The 22,920-nt window shown below is 37.3% G+C and overlaps 2 protein-coding genes and 1 non-coding gene across 3 annotated transcripts; all 3 read left to right on the plus strand.

The window, feature by feature from the left end:
- Nucleotides 1-11,349: 11,349 nt before the first annotated feature.
- On the plus strand, nt 11,350-12,027 carry LOC122751658 (keratin-associated protein 7-1). The gene has a single exon (XM_043998784.1). The coding sequence runs from the start codon at nt 11,386-11,388 to the stop codon at nt 11,647-11,649; it is 264 nt and encodes an 87-aa protein (XP_043854719.1). The 5' UTR covers nt 11,350-11,385; the 3' UTR covers nt 11,650-12,027.
- Nucleotides 12,028-20,485: 8,458 nt separating this feature from the next.
- On the plus strand, nt 20,486-20,859 carry LOC122745782 (keratin-associated protein 8-1). The gene has a single exon (XM_043991234.1). It carries the CDS (start codon nt 20,519-20,521, stop codon nt 20,708-20,710), a length of 192 nt encoding a protein of 63 aa, XP_043847169.1. The 5' UTR covers nt 20,486-20,518; the 3' UTR covers nt 20,711-20,859.
- An 812-nt stretch (nt 20,860-21,671) lies between these two features.
- Nucleotides 21,672-21,778, plus strand: LOC122752042. Its single transcript, XR_006355847.1, has one exon. It is a non-coding gene; the product is annotated as a U6 spliceosomal RNA (small nuclear RNA).
- The last annotated feature ends 1,142 nt before the right edge of the window (nt 21,779-22,920 follow it).

The following is a 22,920-nucleotide window of genomic DNA, read 5'->3' on the forward strand; positions in this document are numbered from 1 at the left end:
ATTCCACGGTCTTATAATTTGTTATCTTTTGTACATGTCATGTTCGAGTTCATTCTGGTATATGTTAGGTGCTGAACTAAACCCAGTTTCTAACAGACTACTTTTCAGTTTTCCTAGTAGTTTTCATTGAATATTGAGTCCATAAACAGTAATTAGGGGTCTTTGGGTTTGTCAAACACTAGTGTACTAAGTGTATGCTTCCATTGGTTTTGTACTTAATATATCCCATTGATAAGCCTCTATTTTTTAAACAGTGTCAAATATTTCTGATGATTACTGTTTTGTAATATAGTTTGAGATCTGGCACTCCTAACTTTAAAAATATATTTTGCTTGAGATAATGAAACTTCTAATTTCTCCAGATGAATTTTGTTAATGTTTTTCTAAATTGTGTGTAACCTAAGCCTCAAAACTCAACAGAATGGGACTCTCTCCTCATTGATGGAGATTGATTACTCAAGGCTTCCTTTTTTCATTAGAAGTAGAATTGGTGAAAGGTATAAAGAAGACACATTCTGGTCTTCTTTTGGCTTCAAATTCCCTGAGAGAAGTTATAGTATTCCAGATTCTCTTCAGTTCCCTTAAGGGAGAAAGAATATGCAAAGAAACTGACAGGTAGAGGAGCTGGCATTTCAATCATGTCCCTAATTTCCAGCTTACTACAACAGAAACTCCAGGGAATTTCTCCTGAAGAAATCTGAGACTCTCTCACTCAATTGAGCTGAAATACCTTACTCCCAAAGGGAGTGCTCATTCACTCTGTGTGTTATCTATAATAAAGCCTTTCTCTGATTTCTGTTTGTTGTTTGCATAAATGAGTTTGTTTGTTACCCTGTGTGTGTGTATTTATAGTGGAAATGGCAACTGTGAGAAGGGGTCAAGCCTTGGATATAAGCCTTAGGGCCCTCCTTCCCCTAGCAATCAAGAGTGCAGGCTAAAACTAAAAATTATTCCTACTTGACCAACAATACTTAAGGGAACATTTAGATCTAATTATAGCCCAGTACCACCCCCACACACACTTTTTAAAAGAAAGTGAAATGGTCAGCCTCTGGCCCCAATCTCGTTACCCCTCCTGTCAGGCATCAAAGTATCCCTTGGAGAATGATGAATGGATGAAGGGAGGAGACTCTAGAGGTATATATTCTTTTCTCCCAATAAGCCACCGTGCTTAATGTATCACAAGCCAATTCTAATGCTTGCAAAATAATCTAACCCTACATCCCAACTCTCTCCACTCCTCACCTCTAAGTGCCTTGAGCATCAAATTGTTAAAAAAAATTTTTCTCAGACTTTGACAAGAGCAAGTAGAGTCACAGCAACAAAGAGCATTGGCTCTTTCTGCCACAAGATAACTTGGTTAGAGAACTCAAGACAAAGGGAACTGGGATAAGAGGGGTGTGTGTGTGTGTGTGTGTGTGTGTTGGGGATAAAGGATGGTAGGTGGCACTCCATCACACCTAGGGGAAAGAATCCAGCATCCTTTCAGGTTTAGCTCTGCCCCCTCAGAAGTTACTTAAGGCCAGAGATCTAGGTTAGTGAAAGATGAACTTCCCAGTGTGGGAGGAGCCAAGGTCAACTTTGAGTTCCACACCCCCCCCCAATTAAAGTACAACCAAAGGAGTAAGAGAGTGAGCAATAGAGGAAAATAAAGGGGGGAGAGCTGAAATTACTGAAGATAACAGGAAAGAAGAAAACTCAATAAAGGAATTTGAACATAATCAGATAAACCAAAAGGAAAGATGACAAAAGGGAAAATAGGCTCCAAATCTAGTAAAAAGAGTTCATGCATCTTTGAATACATATTGCAAAACAAAAGAAAAATGAACTGATATCTGATGAGGCAGAAGATGCTATAGTTTTAAAAGACCACCATGGAACCATAGCAGGATATTACTGAATGTTTAAAAGAGAAATAAGAATTGTGAAAGCAGTGGCTTTACCAACGAGAAATGATTGGCAGAATAGAAAAATTTGAATCCATAGTGGCAACCCTCACTAATGAAAGAAAAGAATGGAAAATTGATCGGGAATGCAAATACATGGACATGAAGGAAAATATGGAAGAAGAAAAGTAAAAAGTAATAACATTAAAAAAAAACCCATGGGGGCAGCTAGATGGCGCAGTGGATAGAGCACCGGCCCTGGAGCCAGGAGTACCTGAGTTCAAATCCGGCCTCAGACACTTAACACTTACTAGCTGTGTGACCCTAGGCAAGTCACTTAACCCCAACTGCCTCACTAAAAAAAAAAAAAAAACAAAAAAATACAAAACAAAAAAAAAAACCATGATCTCCATGCAAGAAAAAAATATTGATCTTGAAGACATGATGTGTAGAGATAACTTAAGGAATAAAGTTGGGCTAAATAAAAGAACTAAAGTAGCTTAAGAGCCATGCATGACTCAAGTAAAAGTCTAGAATATGTAGAAAGGGAAGATAAATAATGAATAGAGTGAGGAATAGAAATCCATTCTAGACAAAGGGGCAGAAATGAAATTTTAATAACTAATGAACAAAATAATTGAAGAGGATGAAAGGAAGTGAGATTCCAGTTGACTAAGTGGGAGGGAAAAAAAGAGAAGTGAAGAATTAAGAACTAGGTAAAAACAAAGAAAGAGCTAATATGCAATATCCCAAAACAGAGTAAAAAGGTAACATAAAAGGGGGAGAGGCATGAAGGTAAGGAGAAAAGAGTGGGAAAAAGAGTTACCTTTTAAAATGTTAAGGTAAAATAACTGAAGACATAGTATTGTTTATAAGAGGAGGAAAATAATCATACCTTGGAAAAAATATTGGAGACAAAGGAAAACATAACCTTAAGTTATATCTTTAAATGTGAATGCATTAAACAAGCCAGTAAAATGAAAAAAGAGTGACATTGCATAAAAATAAAATTTTGCAATTTTTGCATATCAGAAACACATTTTTAAAAAATATATAGACATAAAATAAAACTGAGGGGCTTAAAAATTTTTACTATGTAGAAAGTGAATCTGAAAAAGCAGAAATTGCAATCATGCTATCAGACAAAGAAAACTATGTTATGCTGAAAGAAACAGATATCAATATTAAACTTATAAGCTCCAAATGCCTTAGTATCTAAATGTATAAAGGAAACATTACCTGAACTACAACAAGAATACATATGCAGTAACATAAAGGTGACAAGAAATTGCAAGAGCTTTCTCTCAGTTTTGGATAAGTCTAACAGAAAGTTAAAATGGAAAATATAGACTGAATTGATGGGGAAAAAAAGTATACACACACACACACACACACACACATATATTAGCATCAAATAGAGCTTTTACAAAAAATTGACCATGTATTAGGACATTGAGTTATTACAAACAAATATAGTAATAGTAAATTCATCCTTTACAGATCAAACTGCAATAAAATATAATTACTGAGGGAGAACAAGAAAAAGACATAGACAAAAGACATAGAGACAACAATGAATGAGTCAAAGAACGAATCAGAGAAACAATGAATAGCTGTGTGAAAGAAAAATGATAATGATAAAACAACATGCCAAAATTTCTGATATGTATCTAAAGCAGTCGCCACAGGGAAAATCATATACCTACAAACAGAAAATCACATTGACAAAATAGCAAACGTGCAAGAAGAGATCACAACAAAACCAGAAGAAATAAAATAATAAGTAGAACCTAGAAAGTTCTATTAGCATATATGTTAACAAAACTCAAAACACATAAGAAATGGAGAAATACCTTTAAAATATTAAATACCCGGACTAACAGAAGATCAAATAGCTTTTAAATAACCTATTCTTAGAAACGGATATAGAATTAACTGTAAAGAAACTTTCAAAAGTTGGAAAAATTCCTGGTCCTAATAATTTTATTCACTTAAAATTTTTAAGGAAAATAATACCAATACACACAAATTATTCTCAAAAATCATAAAGTCAATGACTCTAAATAACGTTTGATCTAGGGACACTTATTAAACACACACCCCAAAGAGATCAAAGAAAGGGGATTATAACCCATAGGTACAAAACTAATTATGCCAGCTTTTTGTGTGTGTGTATGGACAAAAAAACAAATGGAAACTATCAAATCCAACAATTCTGACTACAAATAAAAGGTCTCCTCACCATATGGTGAGTCAAATGAAACTAGTTATAGAATGTCTACACATGCTCCACAGTCTCTCCAACACGCTACCTTTATATGTCTTGTTTCTCAAGGAAGCAATCACCTTTGTATGCTCTACTTAGAGAAGTTGATTTAGTATTTTATATTTTTGTTGAAATTCTAGTAATTTATTTTCATTTTTGGCATATAATTGAGGATAATACTGCTTTAATAATCTCTTCATTTGCTCTCTATTGACAATACTTTCTCCTTTATCATTTTTAAAAATTTTGATGACTTGGTGGTATAAATTTTTAAGAAATAAAAAAATTTCTGTAAGGGTTAGCTTGGATGCATCCCCAAATTTTTGCTATTTTGTTTAATTTTGTTATTTTCTCCAATAATATTTTGCTTTCTTTTTATGTTTTTTCTTTCACTTAAAATTTTGAGGTTTATTTATATAGCTAATATAAAGTATTAATATAATTTTATTTCCGTTTAAGTCTGAATCTTTTCCCCAAATTCCCTTCATTGAATAAATTTTTATTATAGCTAGTAAGAGATGTTTAATATTTCATCTTTTCTTCATTTGTTTATGAGTATTTTGTACCCTACTATATAGCCAATTTTTAACAGTGATATGTAACGCTCAGAAATATTTTTAGAAATATATGTATTCATATGTATATATATTTGTTTCCCAGCATTGCAGAACACTATTTTTTAAATCGACTATATGTTAGGACACAAAGTATATACATATAATACCTGAAATATGTTATACATACATGTAACATATTATTACTTGTGCCTTAACATATGTATATTCCTTTTCATTGAGCCCTATAGTCTATATGCATATGTATACATATGTATGTCTGTTGCTTAAACTTCTCATTAACCAATTGTCATATAAATACATTAGTTTTATATACATGTGTGTATACACACATATATGTGCTGTGTATACACACACATGTATATGTGTGTATTTAAACCAGATATAATTCTGTAATTATTGGAATGACGCCACCTGCTGGAGACTTACTGTAGAAAAGTTCCGCCATGAAAGGAAGGTCTTTGAGGGCAAGAACATGGGTCTTTTCTTTGGCATCAGGAAGTGACATTGGCTAGTGGGAGAAAGAAGGAAGAGACTGGCGCTCTGTCTCCCTCTCTTTCCTGAGGACTCCGGTGGAGAAGGGAACTAGAAATGCGCTCTCCCTTTAATAGATAGGAATCTAGGCCTTTCTCTCTCTCTTTACCAAATTCTTATTCTCCTTAATAAATGCTTAAAAGTCTAACTCTTGCTAAATCTTATAATTTATTGGCGACCACTCATTAGATATTTTGGACAGACTAGCTAGAATTTTAGCCCTTAACAATTCCCAGATGTAACCAGCAGATGTCACTGTGAGACCACGTTTACTTAGAAGAGGGCTTTCCCACTGTAGGAATGTGGGCTCAGCAGATATTTCCCAGATCGGTTTTCTTCTACTGCATCACCCCAGAAGTATGACCTTTCATTGGTCTATGCTCCTACTTCATTCCCTCTGCATTAGAGGCTGAGGCTTCCTTGATGTGCCCATGTTCTAAGCTACACCTGCAACTATTCAAGATTGAATCATTTTTAGCCTAGAGCAAAGGTCGTAATTCACACATATGAACAGGGAAGAGCAACTCTCTCAGCTATTTTTAGGAGCTTATAAAAATTTATTATGAAAGTTAGTGTTGCATAGTGGATGAAGAGCTGGCCCAGGAGCTAGGAAGAACTGAACTCAAGTATTACCTCTGGTACATATTGGTTATGTGATCCTGGGCAAGTGACTAAATTTCTCCTTGCTCTGTAGAATTCTTTTTAAAAACTGTGTTACAGAGAAGGTGCCTACCTACATTGCCAGGGGCTTCATTCATCCATGAGTTCCTTATAAGATGAAATAACATATCTCATCCCTATTCTTATAATGTAGCAACTATTAATTAGTAATTACCAAAAAAAATATCTTACTTTCTGCTCAAAATTCCCCAGTTGGGGTGAAATCCTGGATATTTTAGACAAAAGTTCAGCTCTTCAATTCCAATGCAAACCTCAACATCACCTCACACACACCCCTAATGAAATGAATACATATTCATTATTAAAATGAATTCCGCTTGGAGATCACATCGCTAACTTAAAGAGACCAGGATTACCTGAAAACAGAACTGGGCAATACCTGTTTGACAAGAATATACTAGGAAAAAATTGTGAAAGTTCCTCCTAGTACCTTAAGGCCTTGGGGCCCTGACCTTGGATACCTCAAGCACATAACCCTTCTCTCTCTAGATGAAGAATAAAAAGTTTGCATCTAAAAGAATATTAATTATATGAATAAATTAAATTAATATATTAATTAATGTATGTTTAATGTGCAATTAATGCATACATACATGTATCACAAAACAGTTATGATAAACAATACTTTTTTAAAAGGAAAAAAATTAAAATTAGAAACATCTTAAAGAAACAAAGAAAATCACATAGAAAATGCTTGCAAACTTTAGGTATGGGGGAAGCATATGGTGGAGTTAAACCTATTGCAATTCTCAAAGGAAGAGTCACAAATAGTAATGTCTAGTCCCAGAATCTGCATTGTACAACAACTACAGGGACCTCTTTACTCTCCTCTGTGACTATCTGATGTGGTTGCCAACATTATGTCTTGAGCTTCCATTTTCACCCCTCCATTGCCACAGCGAAAAACTCCCAGGGCTGCAGGATTCTGACTTTCCCCTCTCCTACAGTCTCAGAACTTATATAGCCCTTGTTTCTTCCAGGGAGGGAAGAGAATGGTCTCTCTGGTACCACAACACATTTTGGACCTTTTCTCTGATTCACAGTCCAAGTACTTAGTTATACATATGCCATTTGGTACATTTTTAGAATGACCTCATTTCATGGTTTATGGTATATCAGTCATTATGTAGTTTCCTATTTAACTCTCTTCATAATTATGACTTTTTCAGATTTTTCTTGTTTGATGCTCCTTTTTTGGAATTGCCTGACACTTAGTAAATACAATTTCAGCTTCTTACTTTTATGTGACAAGTATATTTCCTAGATTTTTTTAGTCCATTCTGATAATTTTTTTCCTCTTCCTTTTTTTTTTTTGTTTTAAAAATACTATGTGTTATATGGTATGACTTTCTGGGAGGGGAGGTAGAAAGGATGCTGAGAAAAATATGACGACATGAAAAATAAAGGACATCAAGGAAAACATTCTAAAATTCATAAAAGATCCATCTTTGACTATATTTTATAGGGTTTTAGCATAGATTAAATTTTGCTTTGGTAAACACCTTTTTTGCTTCTGTAGAATGCTTTTGTTTTTAATGTAATTATGTTAATTATTTTCTTAATGTTGAACCATTATGATATCTTTTAACTTCTCCAATTCTTTTGAATTCTCAAAACTCCCCCAAATAAGATGGCTGGATCCCATGTCTCTCCTTTTCTGGTAGAATCCCAGAGTCCTACTACACTCTAACCTTTTCACCCATTAAGCTCTTGATAAGGGGCCGTGTGTCCTGCCATTACTCCCCAAGATCTTGTCCTACTATCATTGCCATTATGCCTTTTTTACTGCTACCAGTGCTGTTGTCATTGCTACTGCTAGCACCATCACAACTACCAGAGCTATTACCCTTTAGGTCAGGGCATTGCTGATTTCCCCACCATTTTGCTACCAAATGTCACTGCTCTTCTCACTGAATGGGTTGCAAAGTGAGGGCCAGAGGACCATAACCTCTTGTCCTCTACACCTCTTTCTTCCTTCCTTCCTTTCTTTCTTTCTTTCTTTTTTTTTTTTTTTGGTGAGGCAATTGGGATTAAGTGACTTGCCTAGGGTCACACAGCTAGTAATTGTTGTGTCTGAGGCAGGATTTGAACTCAGGTCCTCCTGAATCCAGGGCTGGTGCTCTATCCACTGTGTCACCTAGCTGCCCCTCTACACCTCTTTCAAAGAGAAATCTTTGCACCAGATCTGGTTGGTATTCCACTCCTTCATTCTTGAAACTTAGACAATCTGGATAATAATGATTTGGACAAAGAGTATATATCATTGCCATACATGCAAGCCATTCATTAAGAACTCCCTCTTCTTATAGCATATTCCTCTAACATCACCACCCACTATCTCTTCCACTTCAATTTCTGATGAAGAAATGGTCCTTCTTCTTGCCAAGGTCAATCTCTTTACAATCTCATCTCCTCTTATCTTCTTCTAGGAGAAAGATTGTCTCCTAATATTATCCCCACCCTCCTTCTAATCTTCTATATCTCTTTACCTACTGGTAACTTGACTGTTGCTTATAAACAGTCCCATGTTTCACCCATTTTTGCCTGTTATATGTCATCCTCTACTCCCTATTTTAGGAGGACTCCATGTAAAAGATACTAGTTGTTTCCACTTCCTTTCTTCTCACTCTCTTCTGCAGTCTGGTTTCTGTTGACATCATTTGACTAAAACTTCTCTCTATATAATTATGAATGATTTCTTACTTGCCAAATATAATGGCCATGTTTTAATACTTAATAATCTCTCTGCAGCATTTGAGACTACAGATCCACTTTGTGTATGAACTTTCCTTTTGGGTTGTCCTGATACTATTCTCTCTTGGTTCTCCGCTTATAGATCTTCTGAATTTCCCCTTGTTTCATCTTCGCTTGTACCACATTCACTAAGTGAAGGCATTTCCCAAGTCTCTATCCTGGGCCCTTTCTCTTTTTTCTCTCTATATTCTCTTATTTGGTGATCTCATCGGTTCCCATAGGTTTGATTATGACCTTTATGCTGATGATTTCCAGATCTGTATCCAACTCTATTCTCACTGCCCCCTTTGGGGTTCAGTCACAAATAACATTTCGAACTGGATGTCCTATAGCAACATCAAACTCATTATGTTAAAAAAAATGAACTCATCATCTTTCTCCCAATAGTGATCATTCTTTGAAAATTCTACTTACTATCAAAGGCAACACTATCCTCATTCAGGGTCACAATCCTAGTACCATTCTCTTCTCACTTTCACTAATCCCATGTAACTCTCCTTGTTGTTTTTTTCCTCTATAACATCTCCTCTACTCTCTCTTTGTGTGTGTACACACACACACACACACACACACATATGTGTGTGTACATGTGTTTATGTGTGTACACCTCTCTATAAATTAGGCTTTCATCACTTCTCACATGCCTCCCGATTACCTCTAGGATTAAATATAAAATCCTTTGTTTGGCATTTAAAGCTCTTCACAACCTGGTCCCTTTATACTATTCCAATCTTCTTACACATTACTACCTTCCATGAACTTCATAGTTTATCCATACTGGCCTACTTGCTGTTCCTCCAACACAACATTCCATCTCCAGCTTTCTTTCCTTTGCACTGGCTGTCCTCACTGCCTCCGATGTTCTCCTTCCTTCTTTCAAAACTTAGTTCAAGTGCCAATTCTCTCAGTTGCTAGTGTCTTCTTACCTCCTATCAGCTCTATACATATCTTCTGTATACCTATCTACCTCTCCCATTACAATGTGACTTCCTTGTGAAAGGAGACTAATATTAGCTTTGCTTTGTATCCCTAACACTTAACAAAGTTCCCGGTATATTTTAATACTTAATAATAAATTATTGGTTGACTCCAGAAGGCTGATAGTGAATCATGCTTCTATCCTCTTGACAGAGAGGTAGCAGACTAGAAGTGAAGGATGAATTCTAAGATACAGTTAATGTGCAAATTTTCTTTGTTTGACTATAATTTGTTACTGGAGACCTATTGTGGGGGCAGGGGTGGAGGTGGAGGGTGGAAGGGCAATGCTCTGTCCACTCCCCAGTCGGGAGGGGAGTGGGAGAGGGTAGTGATAGTAATGCCAAAAGAAAAAGAAGAAAGAAACTATTGTCAATGAAATATTTTTAAAATACACAGGAAATCTGAAGGAAGTTCAGATGGGCAGTGCTGGAACTACCATGTTAAATTGAAAATATATTCTCAAAAAAAAAGCTTTATTTGATAAAGGTTCATGTAGTCATGTATAATCATCTTCTGTCCTTTGTATGAATAAATATTATCAAGTTTAAGAAAAATTCACAATCCAGAATTCTCTAATTTGCATCAGAAACAAAATTTGCTTCAAAAAATATTTGAAATGTATAGAATTAGCCATATTGTAAAGAAAACTCATCCTTGAGATTTGTTTTCACTACAATGACGAGCAATGATCACAGGAGTCATAAAAGAAAAGGAGAACTGAGTGTTGTTACATCCTTACACATAATTGATTACAGCATTCATTCAGGCTTGCTTTCCCAAGAATTGTTAACCACCAAGCATAACAATCTATCACTTTGATATCCAAGTTCCTTCAAGTTTCAACAGTGTAGCCATTCTCTAACAAGGCATCAGAATGTTTAAAGAGATTTGACCAAAAAAAGGTGGGGTGGTACAGTTCAAACAGTTGTGCTATTAACTAGATGGATGCCCATAAATACAAGAATTGTAGCTTAACTCGAGCTCTCCCATGATTTGAGACAATTATAGCCTCATCTAATGCTGCCATCTAAATGGCAATAAGTATGTCTTCTGCTTGTTTGTTATCAAATGAAACACAAAGCCAAGTGCAAGAGCTCATATCCTCCTCCAATAATAGGAATAATTCACCCCCTTATATAGTGCTTTGCAAATACTTTCCTAAGAAAGTATTGAAGCTTGTAGAGAGATATTAACTTTAAATCCAGTGGTCTTCCTACTGTACCACATTCTCTAATAACATACTTATCAATGAACAAAAGATCTAACTTACCTTTGCTTTGAGTTAAAAGGGGGAAAAATGACTTCTCACTTCATATAAAGTTTGCTTGTGTTTCAAAGGTCGGTGGAAATTATTTCAAAATCTGAAGTCAGCAATAACACACGATAGAAAACAAATAACAATTAAGCTACAAAACTCTGATTAAATGTGTTCAATTGTACCTCAAAGGTAGCCATCATTCTTTGAAGACACAGCACATTCCTACCTAGCCAGCAAAGCTACCTAAGTCTTTTATAATGAGTTTAAAAACCTCTTTATATGTCATTATGAGTGAAAATAATGGGATTCTTTATGCAAATTGGCATTTTTTAAAAGCTCGAGAGGTGTGTCACATTCCCAAGTCCAATATATAAAAGCTCCATGCAGAAGAAGAACATCAAACTTTGGTAACTTGCTCCTAGCAAACTAGCCAAGTCTTCTACACCTGCTATCATGACTCGATTCTTCTGCTGCGGAAACTATTTCCCAGAGTATCCTTGCTATGGTACCAACTGGCACAGAACCTTCAGAGCCACTCCCCTGAACTGCGTTGTGCCACTGGGCTCTCCCCTGAACTATGGACAAGGCTGCAATGGCTACAGCTCATTAGGTTTTAGCTTTGGTGGTAGCAACTTCAACAACCAGGGGTCTTGTTATGGAGGTAACTTCTGTAGACCATGGGGTTCTGGCTCCGGCTATGGCTACAGCACCTATTGAAGACATGAAGACAGTCAACAGAGTGAACAATTTTAATATCAACGGCATAATCTATAGACCAAGAAGATGTTCCATGAAGTGTTGGAAGAATCGGATTTCATCTGCTCACTGACATTTTGCCAGATTATCAGCAATGGCTTAGTACTTTGATGCTCCTCGGAACCAGTCTCTTGAGACCTCTGAGTTTCTTCACCTGAACTAAAGCTCACTTAAAGTCATAGGATGACTATTTTTTTCTGAATGTTAACAATGAAACAGATCTTTCCCTTCAAGTTTGCTCTGTGATTTTTGTTTCTCTACTTCTGCCTGGATGTATTTCAAGTTGGGAGTGAGAAGGGTGGTTGGGATTTAGCTTACGAATAAATCTAGTGCATTTGAAATACCAACATTATCTTTGTCCTGGTTGTTTATATATCACTGTGTGCTCTTTGTTTATTCTAATGGACAAGCCAAAGTTACTAACTTGCTGGGAGAAAAAGAAAATATCATCTCATTTTTCACCTTTTGTTGTAATGTTTACTTCTGAACTTCCCTAAATATAGCTGTTTATTTATATTTCTCCCTCTTTAGACTGTGAGTTCCTTGACAGCAGGGACTTTCCTTTGTATCCCTTGCACTTGGCAAAATGCCTAGCATTACAGTAGGTATTTATAATACATGCTACTTGACTGGTTATTAGAATATTACAACTAGTGCACCAGGGGGGTGTATGGATGAGGTGTTTAGGGAGGACTAGCAGTGTGGTATGAGGGCTTGCTGAGCCCTTTTTAGGGCTCCTTATCCATCTTTGGTGTCCACCTGTCACCCACCTCTAATCTTTTGCAACACCCCTGCAAAATTGTCTTGGCAGATAGACTAAAGTAGGTTGAAGGTAACCTATAGGACTCAAACTCCTTGGTGAGTTAGGGAGATGTCTACATTAAGCATGTGAATACATCCCCCCCCCCATGAAATGGATAGACAAAGACAATTTTTTCCAATAGCCATGAAGCTGGCTTAAGCAAGCATTATGAAATGCTTAGAGCTTGGTGAGATATTGAAGACACCAAGGACATACACTGCATCCCAGACCATTGTCAGTCATCCTGACTCAGGAAGAGAGAGTGAGGCTGATAAATTTGTGCAACTCTGCCTCACTTAAATCCAAATCATTCACCAGTCGTCCCCCCTCTCCTGTGATGTTGTTGGTCCTCTTTGAAAAAAAGACAAACAATTAGAATAGTTGAGGGGGAGAGCTGGGCTGCAATGCTTCTTCCTACTTTGACATTTTGGTTGGTTCTCCTCCATCTCTTTACAATATGTACTCTTTAACCTCATCTTCCAGTGACAGGCTGACTATAATGTTTTACAGCGAACTTTGAGTAGTCAGGGTGTTTCTTCTCTACCACAATTGGCTTGAACTAATCATGTTTTCCCCATTACTGGGGGTCTGTAACTACAGCAGCATCTCCATTTAGCCACTTAACATCAACTTACATTTACAAATGGATATTTACTTGAATGATAAAGCAAAAATGAGCATATAACATTGCCCCCCATGTTTTCAGGGGACACATTCTCCCTTGCATCAAGCCTAGTTCTTTTATTATATAGTATTGGTCCCATCATATTGACATCCAAAGGCAGCATTTCTTCCAGTTGATTCCTTGTTTAACTATGGTTGGATTAGGACTCCAAAATTTACTCCCAAGGATTAATAATTTTCCCTTGGGTATCAATACTGCAAGAGCTGCAAAACCTGACCTGGATTCCAACTCCTGAATTCTTGTACAACTCTCTCAACTTCTTGAAATTCCCGAGGACTGAGGTCCATTTCTTGGGATTAAATGATTGAACTGAGAATCATCTGCATAAAATGCTAATTGAATTCATTCTTATGAGACAGGAGTGAAGGAGAAGAAAGGAGAAGATATCTGGGTGATGTGAGATGAAGAGAGTGAGTTCACAGAAAATAGTCTTACTTCAGTGAAATATAAGGAAATTACTCAGCTGAGAGGGTGGGGTGTGGGGGGTTTGGGGGGGGGGTATGGGAAGCCTGAGGAGAGAAGAAAACATTTGGGAAAGCCACTATGATGAATGGGATAGTGAGTCAATTAGGAATGGTTAAAATAATTATCTTGGTACAGTGATGGCCAAGTTGAGATTACATAATCTAAATTTGTAGTTGACCCAATAAGCATGGATAGAGCATGTAAATACAGTCTCTAAAGAAGAGAAATATGCAATAATAGAGAAGTACTAATAACTGCAGGACTTGAGAATAAATTTTCTGAAAAAAGGTTTTCCTTGAGCTGAGCTTTGAAAGGAAGTGGAGTTTCCAAGAGGTAGTGCATTGCAGGCATGGGATACAGCCAGTTCTAATAAATTAAGGCTATAAAATTGCAACGTTATGTTATAGTAAGCCCACTTGACTGGAGTGGAAAGTGTTTGAAGGGTGTGTATAATAAGCTTGAAAATTTAGGCTGGAATCAAAGTGTTCAATGTCAAAGAGAGATATTTGTCCTTTTTCCTAAAGGCAATGGGGAGTCACTTAAGTTTCTTTAAACAGAGGACCAATGTAGTCAGACCTGCCCTCCAAGAATATCAGTCTGGTAGCTATGTGGAGGAAGGATCATAAAAAAGTGACTGGATACAGGGAGATGACTTAGGAGTCTATATTACAACAATCTTGTTGAAAGGCGATGATGGTGGTTGTGGTGAAATTAGAGAAAAAGGGAAGTTTAGGAATTCAGGAAAAGCTAAGAGGTAGAATTGACAAGATTTGGTAAATGACTGGATATGGGAGATAAGTTAAAGTGAAGAGTTGAGGATGACTCCTAGATTGTAAACCTGAAGGACTAGAAAATTTGTGTTGCCCTCAACAGAAATGGGGAATTTAGGATCAGGAGTGGATTTAAGGGTAAAACATTTTTTTAAATGAGTAAAAATCATGAGTTCTGTACTGGATGTTGTTTGAAATATCCATGAGACATACACACACAGCTGTCTAATAGATGGAGATTCAAGACTGGAACTTAGAGAGATGAGAGAAAGATTTAGAAATCTGGAAATCATCTGCATACAGATGATAGCTGAACCCATGGGAGTTGAATATATCATGAAGAAAGTAGAGAGGGGCAGCTAGGTGGTACAGTGGATAAAGCACTGGCCCTGGACCTGAGTTCAAATCCGGTCTCAAATACTTGACACTTAATAGCTGTGTGACCCTGGACAAATCACTTAACCCTCATTGCCCCACAAAAATTTTTTAAAAAGAAAGTAGAAAGAAGACATGACAGAACTAGGGGTACATTCACATTTAGGCAGTGGGACATATGAGGAATGAATCTGCAATGCAGAAAGAGAAGAATCAGTAATGATAAGGAGCAAGGGCACACATTGCATCAGTGTTATGGAAACTTAAGGAGAGGAGAATAGAGGGAGGTTGATCAAAACTTATGATCAAAAATGACAAACATAACAGACAAGCAAAGAAAAATGGGGGGCTGCCTGAGAAAGGGCATTTAGGGCTAAAGATAGCACTGGTGACTGTGGAAAGGGAAGCCAGATTACAAGTAATAAGAGCTAAGTGAAAAACTGGGATGTACTGGAGTAAAATATACTGAGAACTCATTTTCAGGATGAGTATTTATACCTTGAAAATAGGAAAACACTAGAGATATGGATTCGATTTATTGCTGTTGAATGTCTAAACTCAAGAGAGTTATAATGCAGATTTAGCTTAAAACTTGGAAGTGTGTCATGTGCAGTTTTTCTTTAATTAAATTTTTTTTTATTTGTTGCTGGTCAATGATGGTTAAGCGACTTGCCCAAGGTCACACAGCTAGTAAATGTGAAGTGTCTGAGGCCAGATCTGAACTCAGGTCCTCCTGAATCCAGGGTCAGTGCTTTATCCACTGTGCCACCTAGCTACCCCCTTTGTTTTGTTTTTTTTAGAAAGATGATGGTTAACATTTAGAGGCAGTTGGTAGTACAGTAGATAGAGTGCTAGAGCTGGAGTTAGGAAGATCTGAATTCAAATCCAGCCTCAGACATTTACTGGTTTTTGTCATTCTTAGAAAGTCTCAATTTTTGTTTGCTTCACTTTCATTGACTGTAAATGGGGATAACCATACTTACCTTGCAAGATTGTGGTGAGGATCAGCGAAGATGATAATTGTAAAAATCACATGGCACAGTGTATGGCATAAAATAGAATCTATATAAATGTTAAGTTCCCTTTCCATATTCCCTCCTCCCACCCTTGTTTATCTGTATACTCATGGCAAGAGGTATAAAGTAGAGGCAAAGAGCATAGATGGTATTTTTCAGGAGTTTGAATGAAAAGGAAAGAGATATAAGGACAAAGCTTGAAAGGTTAGTAAAGTGGAAGTGATTTTATTTGTTTTTGTAAACTGGATCTGATTCCAACCATCATTAAGAAGAGCAATCTTGGGCAGCTAGGTGGTGCAGTGGATAAAGCACTGACCCTGAAGTCAGGAGGACCTGAGTTCAAATCGAGCCTCAGCCACTTGACACTTACTAGCTGTGTGACCCTGGACAAGTCACTTAACCCTCATTGCCCTGCAAAAAAAATAAATATCAATCATTCTTGCTATTCCCTTTTAGTAAACACTTTCCTAAAAGCTAATTGAGATTACTGTCTAATTGTTAATGTAAAACTAACATTTAGCCCCATAGTATTTCCCTTAGAACCTTGAGAGTAGTAATCAGCTATCCTTTGGGTACCTGGCTTATGAACATGAGTTGAAATTGGGAGTAGCATAGAAAGAGTGGTACCCATGCAACAGTGAGGGCCCAGTTGAGGTTGGATAATACAAGTTTATAATGCAACCAATCAGCATGGTTACATTTTTTCACTCAACTGTGTTCTGCACACTTAGCAGGACCAGAGAAACAATATGGTAGGAATAATTCAGGGTTAGGGTGGGTCTGAAAAGACATGATGATAGAACAATGCCAATGCCAATTCAAATGTAGAGAACATAACTTTACAAAGGTCAATATCTTGGAGGGAGTAAGGTGAAGCCACAATAGGAGTGATATCCTGGGAAAAGAGGATATAATTACTGGAAATTGTAGCTACACAGAATTGAAGAGTGCTAAGGTACAGAGAGAGCTTGAAGCAAAGGAAGTCATCATCAAATAATGTAATTTCAGGGTTATGGATTGTGAAATTGAACATTTTGGGGCATCAACAAGATCAAGGGGATGATGATCCCTATGATTGAAGTAGAGTGAAGTTGCAGATCATAAGAGTTAAGGAAGTTGATAAACTGAAATAAGGATATGTGTTGGGACATCAACATGTAAGCTGAAGAATCCAAGAATAAATGTAGAGTTAAGGTAAAGAAGAAGATTGATAGAGGTATTAAATTCTTTGAGAAAGGAGGGAGAATGATTTGGGGATGGGTAGATAAAAGCTAGGATCAAGATAGTGTGATATATCTGTAGGGAGTCAACCTCAAAGAAAGAGGAAGGGGAAGGGACCTGGAAGCTTCACTAAAGAACAAAGACCTTTCTACATCCCTTCATTTTCCACTGTGTTAAGAGGCATGAAAGAAGGTAATCCAGTAATGGAGAGGGTGGATGGGGATGAAGTGTCTTCAAAGGAAAGCCAAGTTTCTGTGATCAAAAGATGAAAGAAGCCTAAGAAGTCTAATATAAAGAGCAGTAGAAAGGAAGGGAGTGGGGGGTGAACAAAGGAACAAAAGAAGAGAAAGGGTGCCATGGACCATAATGGAAGGGGAGGGACAGAGTTGGATAGGGACCAGAGAAAGATACAGTTGTTATAGAAACTGACCCTCTTGGAATCAGACACCATGAATGAGGGACTCTGGTCCATGGGTCATGGTGGAAATGAAATATATATTTCAAAAAGTCACCCACAGAATATGCCCTAAACCTTGAAAAAGAACCAAGAAACATATGGGATGGAGTATAATGTCCCTAATTATGTCACCTTGGTGGCTGGACTGGTTTCTATTTCTTACTTCCTATACTTCCATAACTGAGCTCAAATACAGAAGTGTGAGTGTAAGTTTCTTTTTATGTTTCTACTCTTTTGCACTAACACCTCCATGATACCATAAGAAGAAGGTTCCAGTTTTTCCACCTTTGGTTATGACTACCAGGATTCTAAAGTGGGTGGATTCCCAAACCACTTCAGTATTGTCAGCACTTCTCATAATTTATTGATAGAGTGCATTAAGGCAAAGATTTCTTCCTATAAATTATATTGTTAAACACCTGATAGTTATTTGAGGTGTTTTCAGTAGTAGCTAGTAAGCTCATTATACAGCAAAGCAGAACTAAAATGTACAAATGTTTCCCAAGAATACCTCACATGTTCCACATCAAATGGTAGAGTCATGTTTATCTGCTGTAACCACGGATAAATTGAAAAGGAGCTTAGCCACAAAAACGTCAAGAGTGGAAGGAAGTTGTCATTTATTGTTGGCTATGTAAATCATCATAACTCAGTGTACCTAGAGATTGAGCTGACATCTGTAAAACGATGTGTTCATCACATGAAAGCCAGATTTTACTGTAACTATTCCCAAATTGTTTCTCCCTCTTCCTCTCTTTCATTGGATTGATGTAGGGGCCTGCCACTGAGGAACTTCCTTTACTAATACAAGTCATCACCTTCTCTACAACTTGATAGTTAAACTCTACACCTTAGCAATGTTTCCTAAGCCACTGAGAAAATGTGACTTGCCATTGGTCCAATATGTGTTGAAGGTGGGACTTCAACTCAGGTCTTCCTGAATTTTTTTCTGGGGGTACCTGGTAGTCCAATAGATAGAGTGTTAAGCCTTGAGTAAGGAATACCTGAGTTCAAATCTTACTTCAAACACTTACTAGCTTTTTTATGTTGGGCAAACCTCTGTTTCTTAACTGCAAATGGGAGTATTAATAGCACCTACCTTGCAGGGTTATTGCAAAGATCAACTGACTTTTTTTTCAGTGCATAGCACATAGTAAGCACTATAGAAATAGTTATTCTGTTCCCAATTCTGACCTCAGAATCTCTATCTATTGTACCATTTTCCCTCTCTCTTATTTAAATTCAAAAAGGATAACACTAGCTAACTATTTTAAGTGAATCCTAATTGTGGATAGAATGTCAGAAAGAGTAAATGTGGCCAAAACAATTATACAGAATAATTCTAGAGTTAACATTTAATTGACTAAATTTTGGCAAAAGAGAGCTGAATTATCACTTTAAGCGGATCAATAGATGTGTGAAACTTGAATTTCAAAAAAGACATCTTAGAAATCTAGTGATATTCTTCATTTTTAGATGAGGAAAATTGGACCAGAGAAGCTAAATGATTTACCCAAGTTTACATAATTAGTTAGTAGCAGAGTTGACACTAGAATCTAGGCTAGAGCATACTGTCATTTATTTAGGCAAGATGAGGGGCAGCTAGGTGGTGCAGTGGTTAGAGCACCAGCCCTGGAGTCAGAAGGACCTGAGTTCAAATCTGGCCTTAGACACTTCACAACTTACTAGCTGTGTGACCCTGGGCAAGTCACTTAACCTCAATTGCCTCACAATAAAAAAAAAACACATTATTTAGGCAAGATCAATTTGGAAGTAGTCTCAATTTAACATTTGTGATAATAATTTACCTCATACCACTAGTCAAGAGTATTGAAATGTGATATGCAAATTATTGAAAGATTCAAATAGAAGTGACATTGTGTCCATCTTACTTTGGGGCTTGCAGAGGTGTCATCTATTCTAGAAAAGATGTTTATCAAAAGAGAAAAGTGAGTAATTCTGCTGAATCAGCAATCACAGACTTTATGACTGTGATGATCCTATTCTTGTCTCTCCCCCCCCCATCTCCCACCCCCCATTAGAAACTAATGGAACTTTTGGTACAATGGCATTCTGAGGACCTACATAATGAATGAATACATTCTCTTATACAGGCTTAAGCTCTATATATTTTTGCTCCAAAATTATTGGGATAGGTTCCCTCCTTAGTGGATATACATGAAAAGTAGCAACCAAAAAGAAAGTCTCCATGGGTCTAGATGAGGCAAGTGTTGCCAAACCGTGTAAACCCTTATGCTTCTTACTTTTCTACATCTCATTACCCACAAAAGACTATGGTTAAGAAACAATCACATGTTTACTTCCCCAAATTGTTTGTATTTATAAAGTCTCTGCAACATAGTATAGTAAATCAAGAACTAGATTTTATGTTGGAGGACAGGGTTAAAAACTTATCTGTGCACCTTAGTTAAGTAACTTTCTTCATCTGAGATAAGTGAGATAATGCCCTAAGGGGCTCATCAGTAGGAATCTGATTCTCAGTTCTTTAGCACCATAGTTCATACAACTGAAGCAAGAAGAAAAACAAAAAACTTACAGTTGTATGTTAAGTAAATAAGGATTCTTTCAAACAAATCAGAATTAAAGAAAGGATAAATCCTTAGTTTCAGAGTGGTTTTTGTCTGCTTTGGAATGGCAAAGGGTAACAGTAGTGCCTACTCAGAAGGTAAGAATAATCTGAGTACTTCGGAGTTCTGTAAAGACCCAATACGGAGGTTCTCTATGACCAAGTGCTTTGAACATATTGTAGGCATTTTTCAGTGAGAGGAAACAATGTATTCAAGAGATTTATTTTCTGTGGTAAATCACACAAAAAATTCCTTAACAACTATGCCATCTTTACATAAAAGCACAAGTTAATGATCTCTTTTCATTCAGATTGCTATAAAGAATGTTAATAAAGGACGCGTGTTATTACCACACCCCTTTGTGAGCATATATAAAGAAGCCCCAGAACTGGGGATATTTATCACATCCAAAAAAGTCTGCTACCTAGCTGCACCAGCAACTCTTGACACAATGAACTACAGCGTCTTCCCTGGATCTGTCTATCCAGGTTCCTACTGGGGCAGCTGTGGCTATCCCTTGGGCTACAGTGTTGGTTGTGGCTATGGAAGCACCTACTCACCACCAGGCTATGGCCTTGGCTATGGATACAGTGGTTGTGGACCATATGGCTACAGAAGATGTTGGTCTTTCGGACTCTATTGATTGGCTGAAATAGCTGAGACTAAGTCTGCATCTACTCACCATCTCTCTTCTCCATTGCTGCTCTTCTGACCTGATACCAGGCTACTACAGGAAGATCTTGCCAGCCTTGAATATTGACATGTTGGGCCAACTTTACATCAAGCTGAATGAACTGGATGTTATACATTTGGACATCTATGGAATGTCAACACTTTAACTTACAGTTCTCATGAATTCTTCATTACTTTGATCTTTTCTGTCTTCTCAGGCTGTTGAATTCTCAATAAACTTGTTTCAGATTGCATAAGAAATTATTTTCTAAAGTACAGTTTCATTTCATTCTCTGTGTAAGTTTTCTGCTGCAACCGTGCAACTGGTAGAGAAAGCAGAGACATTACCAGCTATTAGGTTTTCTGTGAGAGGGGTGGAGGGGGGAAGTGATCCAACTCATAGAAACTATGTCTCTTATCCTTGTAGGGATTGAAAGAAAATGATGAGGTGGGACCTGGGAGAGGAACTTCCTAGGCTGGGAGTACCACATATTACTAGAGGACCACAAGACATGACAAGGGGATATAATTGTTGTTGAGAGGAAACATGTGACCCTCACAGAACTCCTAGTCACAGCCCTGTTTGCCCTGTGCCAGTTTATAAGTCCAGCAGAAGAAGTAACATTACTTTTCTTAGCCTACAATTTCTGAGCAACAATTATCTGCAATAAGTTGAACCCAGGAGTGAAGCCTGCATAATGCCCAGGGCTCCCATTAGGCAAATTTGTAAAGTAAGGAAAGATTACTTTAACTCTGTCAACATCCCTTTTCTATGTTCTTTTTCCATCTCAATAGATTCCCTTACCCCACTCCATTAATTCCCCACCTTTTTCTTTCATTTGTATAGTTGTTCATAGGACCTTAGATGTAGATCTGGGTTGGGGAAGACTAGCCTAACCTACTCATTGTATAGATTTTTAAAATGAAGCTTAGTGCTGGCTTCGGCAGCACATATACTAAAATTGGAACGATACAGAGAAGATTAGCATGGCCCCTGCGCAAGGATGACACGCAAATTCGTGAAGCGTTCCATATTTTTGTAGCAGCTAGATGGCGCAGTGGATAGAGCACCGGCCCTGGAGTCAGGAGTACCTGAGTTCAAATCCGGCCTCAGACACTTAACACTTACTAGCTGTGTGACCCTGGGCAAGTCACTTAACCCCAATTGCCTCACTAAAAAAAATAAATAAAATAAAATGAAGCTTAGAGGGGTTAAGTGAATTGTCTAAAATTACATTTTTCTGAGTAAGTGGCAGAGAACTTATTAGAAATCAGCTCCCCTAGACTCTACTTTGATCACTCTATAATACTTTGGTATCTTCCTTCTTTTGAGAGTCTCTGGCTTACATTGTCAACTGGACTTTTTCCAGAACTGCTCTCTAACCTATGTAAGGCAGGAGCTGCATAGAATAGGGCAGAAACAGGTGTCAGGAATTAGAGAGAAAGTTCATTTTCTAAGTGAGGAAAAGGGCTTGCAAGCAAGGTGGAGCTATAGACATCTGCTGGGCCCCCACCCTAGTCAGGGGACCCAGGGCAGTGTCGGGAGATCTCAATACTTATACTAGTGACTGTTCAGTGAGTTGTAGCCCTAACAATGAGGGAGTAGCAAGCATGTGAAAAGTTTGATTCACTGCAGGATGTTCCTACTTTGTCCAGTGTTTGTTTTGACCAGAGAACATCTGGTGAATTGTGTGACTAGCCCAGAGGGTGAGATCATCCAGAGAGTGATCAAGAAGGATTGTTGTCCTGACAAGCTCAGGGAGCAGCTTGCTTGCTGGGCCTTAGCTCTGAAAACAGTGATTCTAAATTTTACTTTGTCAATATCTATATTTGTCATTATATTAGCCCTGCCTTACATTGTATAATTAAAGGGCTCTTTATCCTCATATTGAGTAAATTTTATGTAACAAATTAATATTAAGTTAATAATTAAAATAAAGAGAGGTGTTGCCTCCGATACATAATGGTTCTATAAGCTTGAATAATTCATCTAACCTCTCAATGATCTAGTCAATTCCTTTAAAATTTAATTTTTAAAAATTAACAAAATTCTATTTTCTCTCCCTCCCACAAAGTGGGACACACAATACAGCAAATGCTGTATCTATCATTATTTTTCCCTTTCTGAAGCTACACTGGCTATCAGATAACCATCTTCCAGGTAACAGATTAACCTATTAA

This window comes from Dromiciops gliroides, chromosome 3, assembly GCF_019393635.1.
Source record: "Dromiciops gliroides isolate mDroGli1 chromosome 3, mDroGli1.pri, whole genome shotgun sequence".
In the NCBI taxonomy this organism is placed as follows: domain Eukaryota; kingdom Metazoa; phylum Chordata; class Mammalia; order Microbiotheria; family Microbiotheriidae; genus Dromiciops; species Dromiciops gliroides.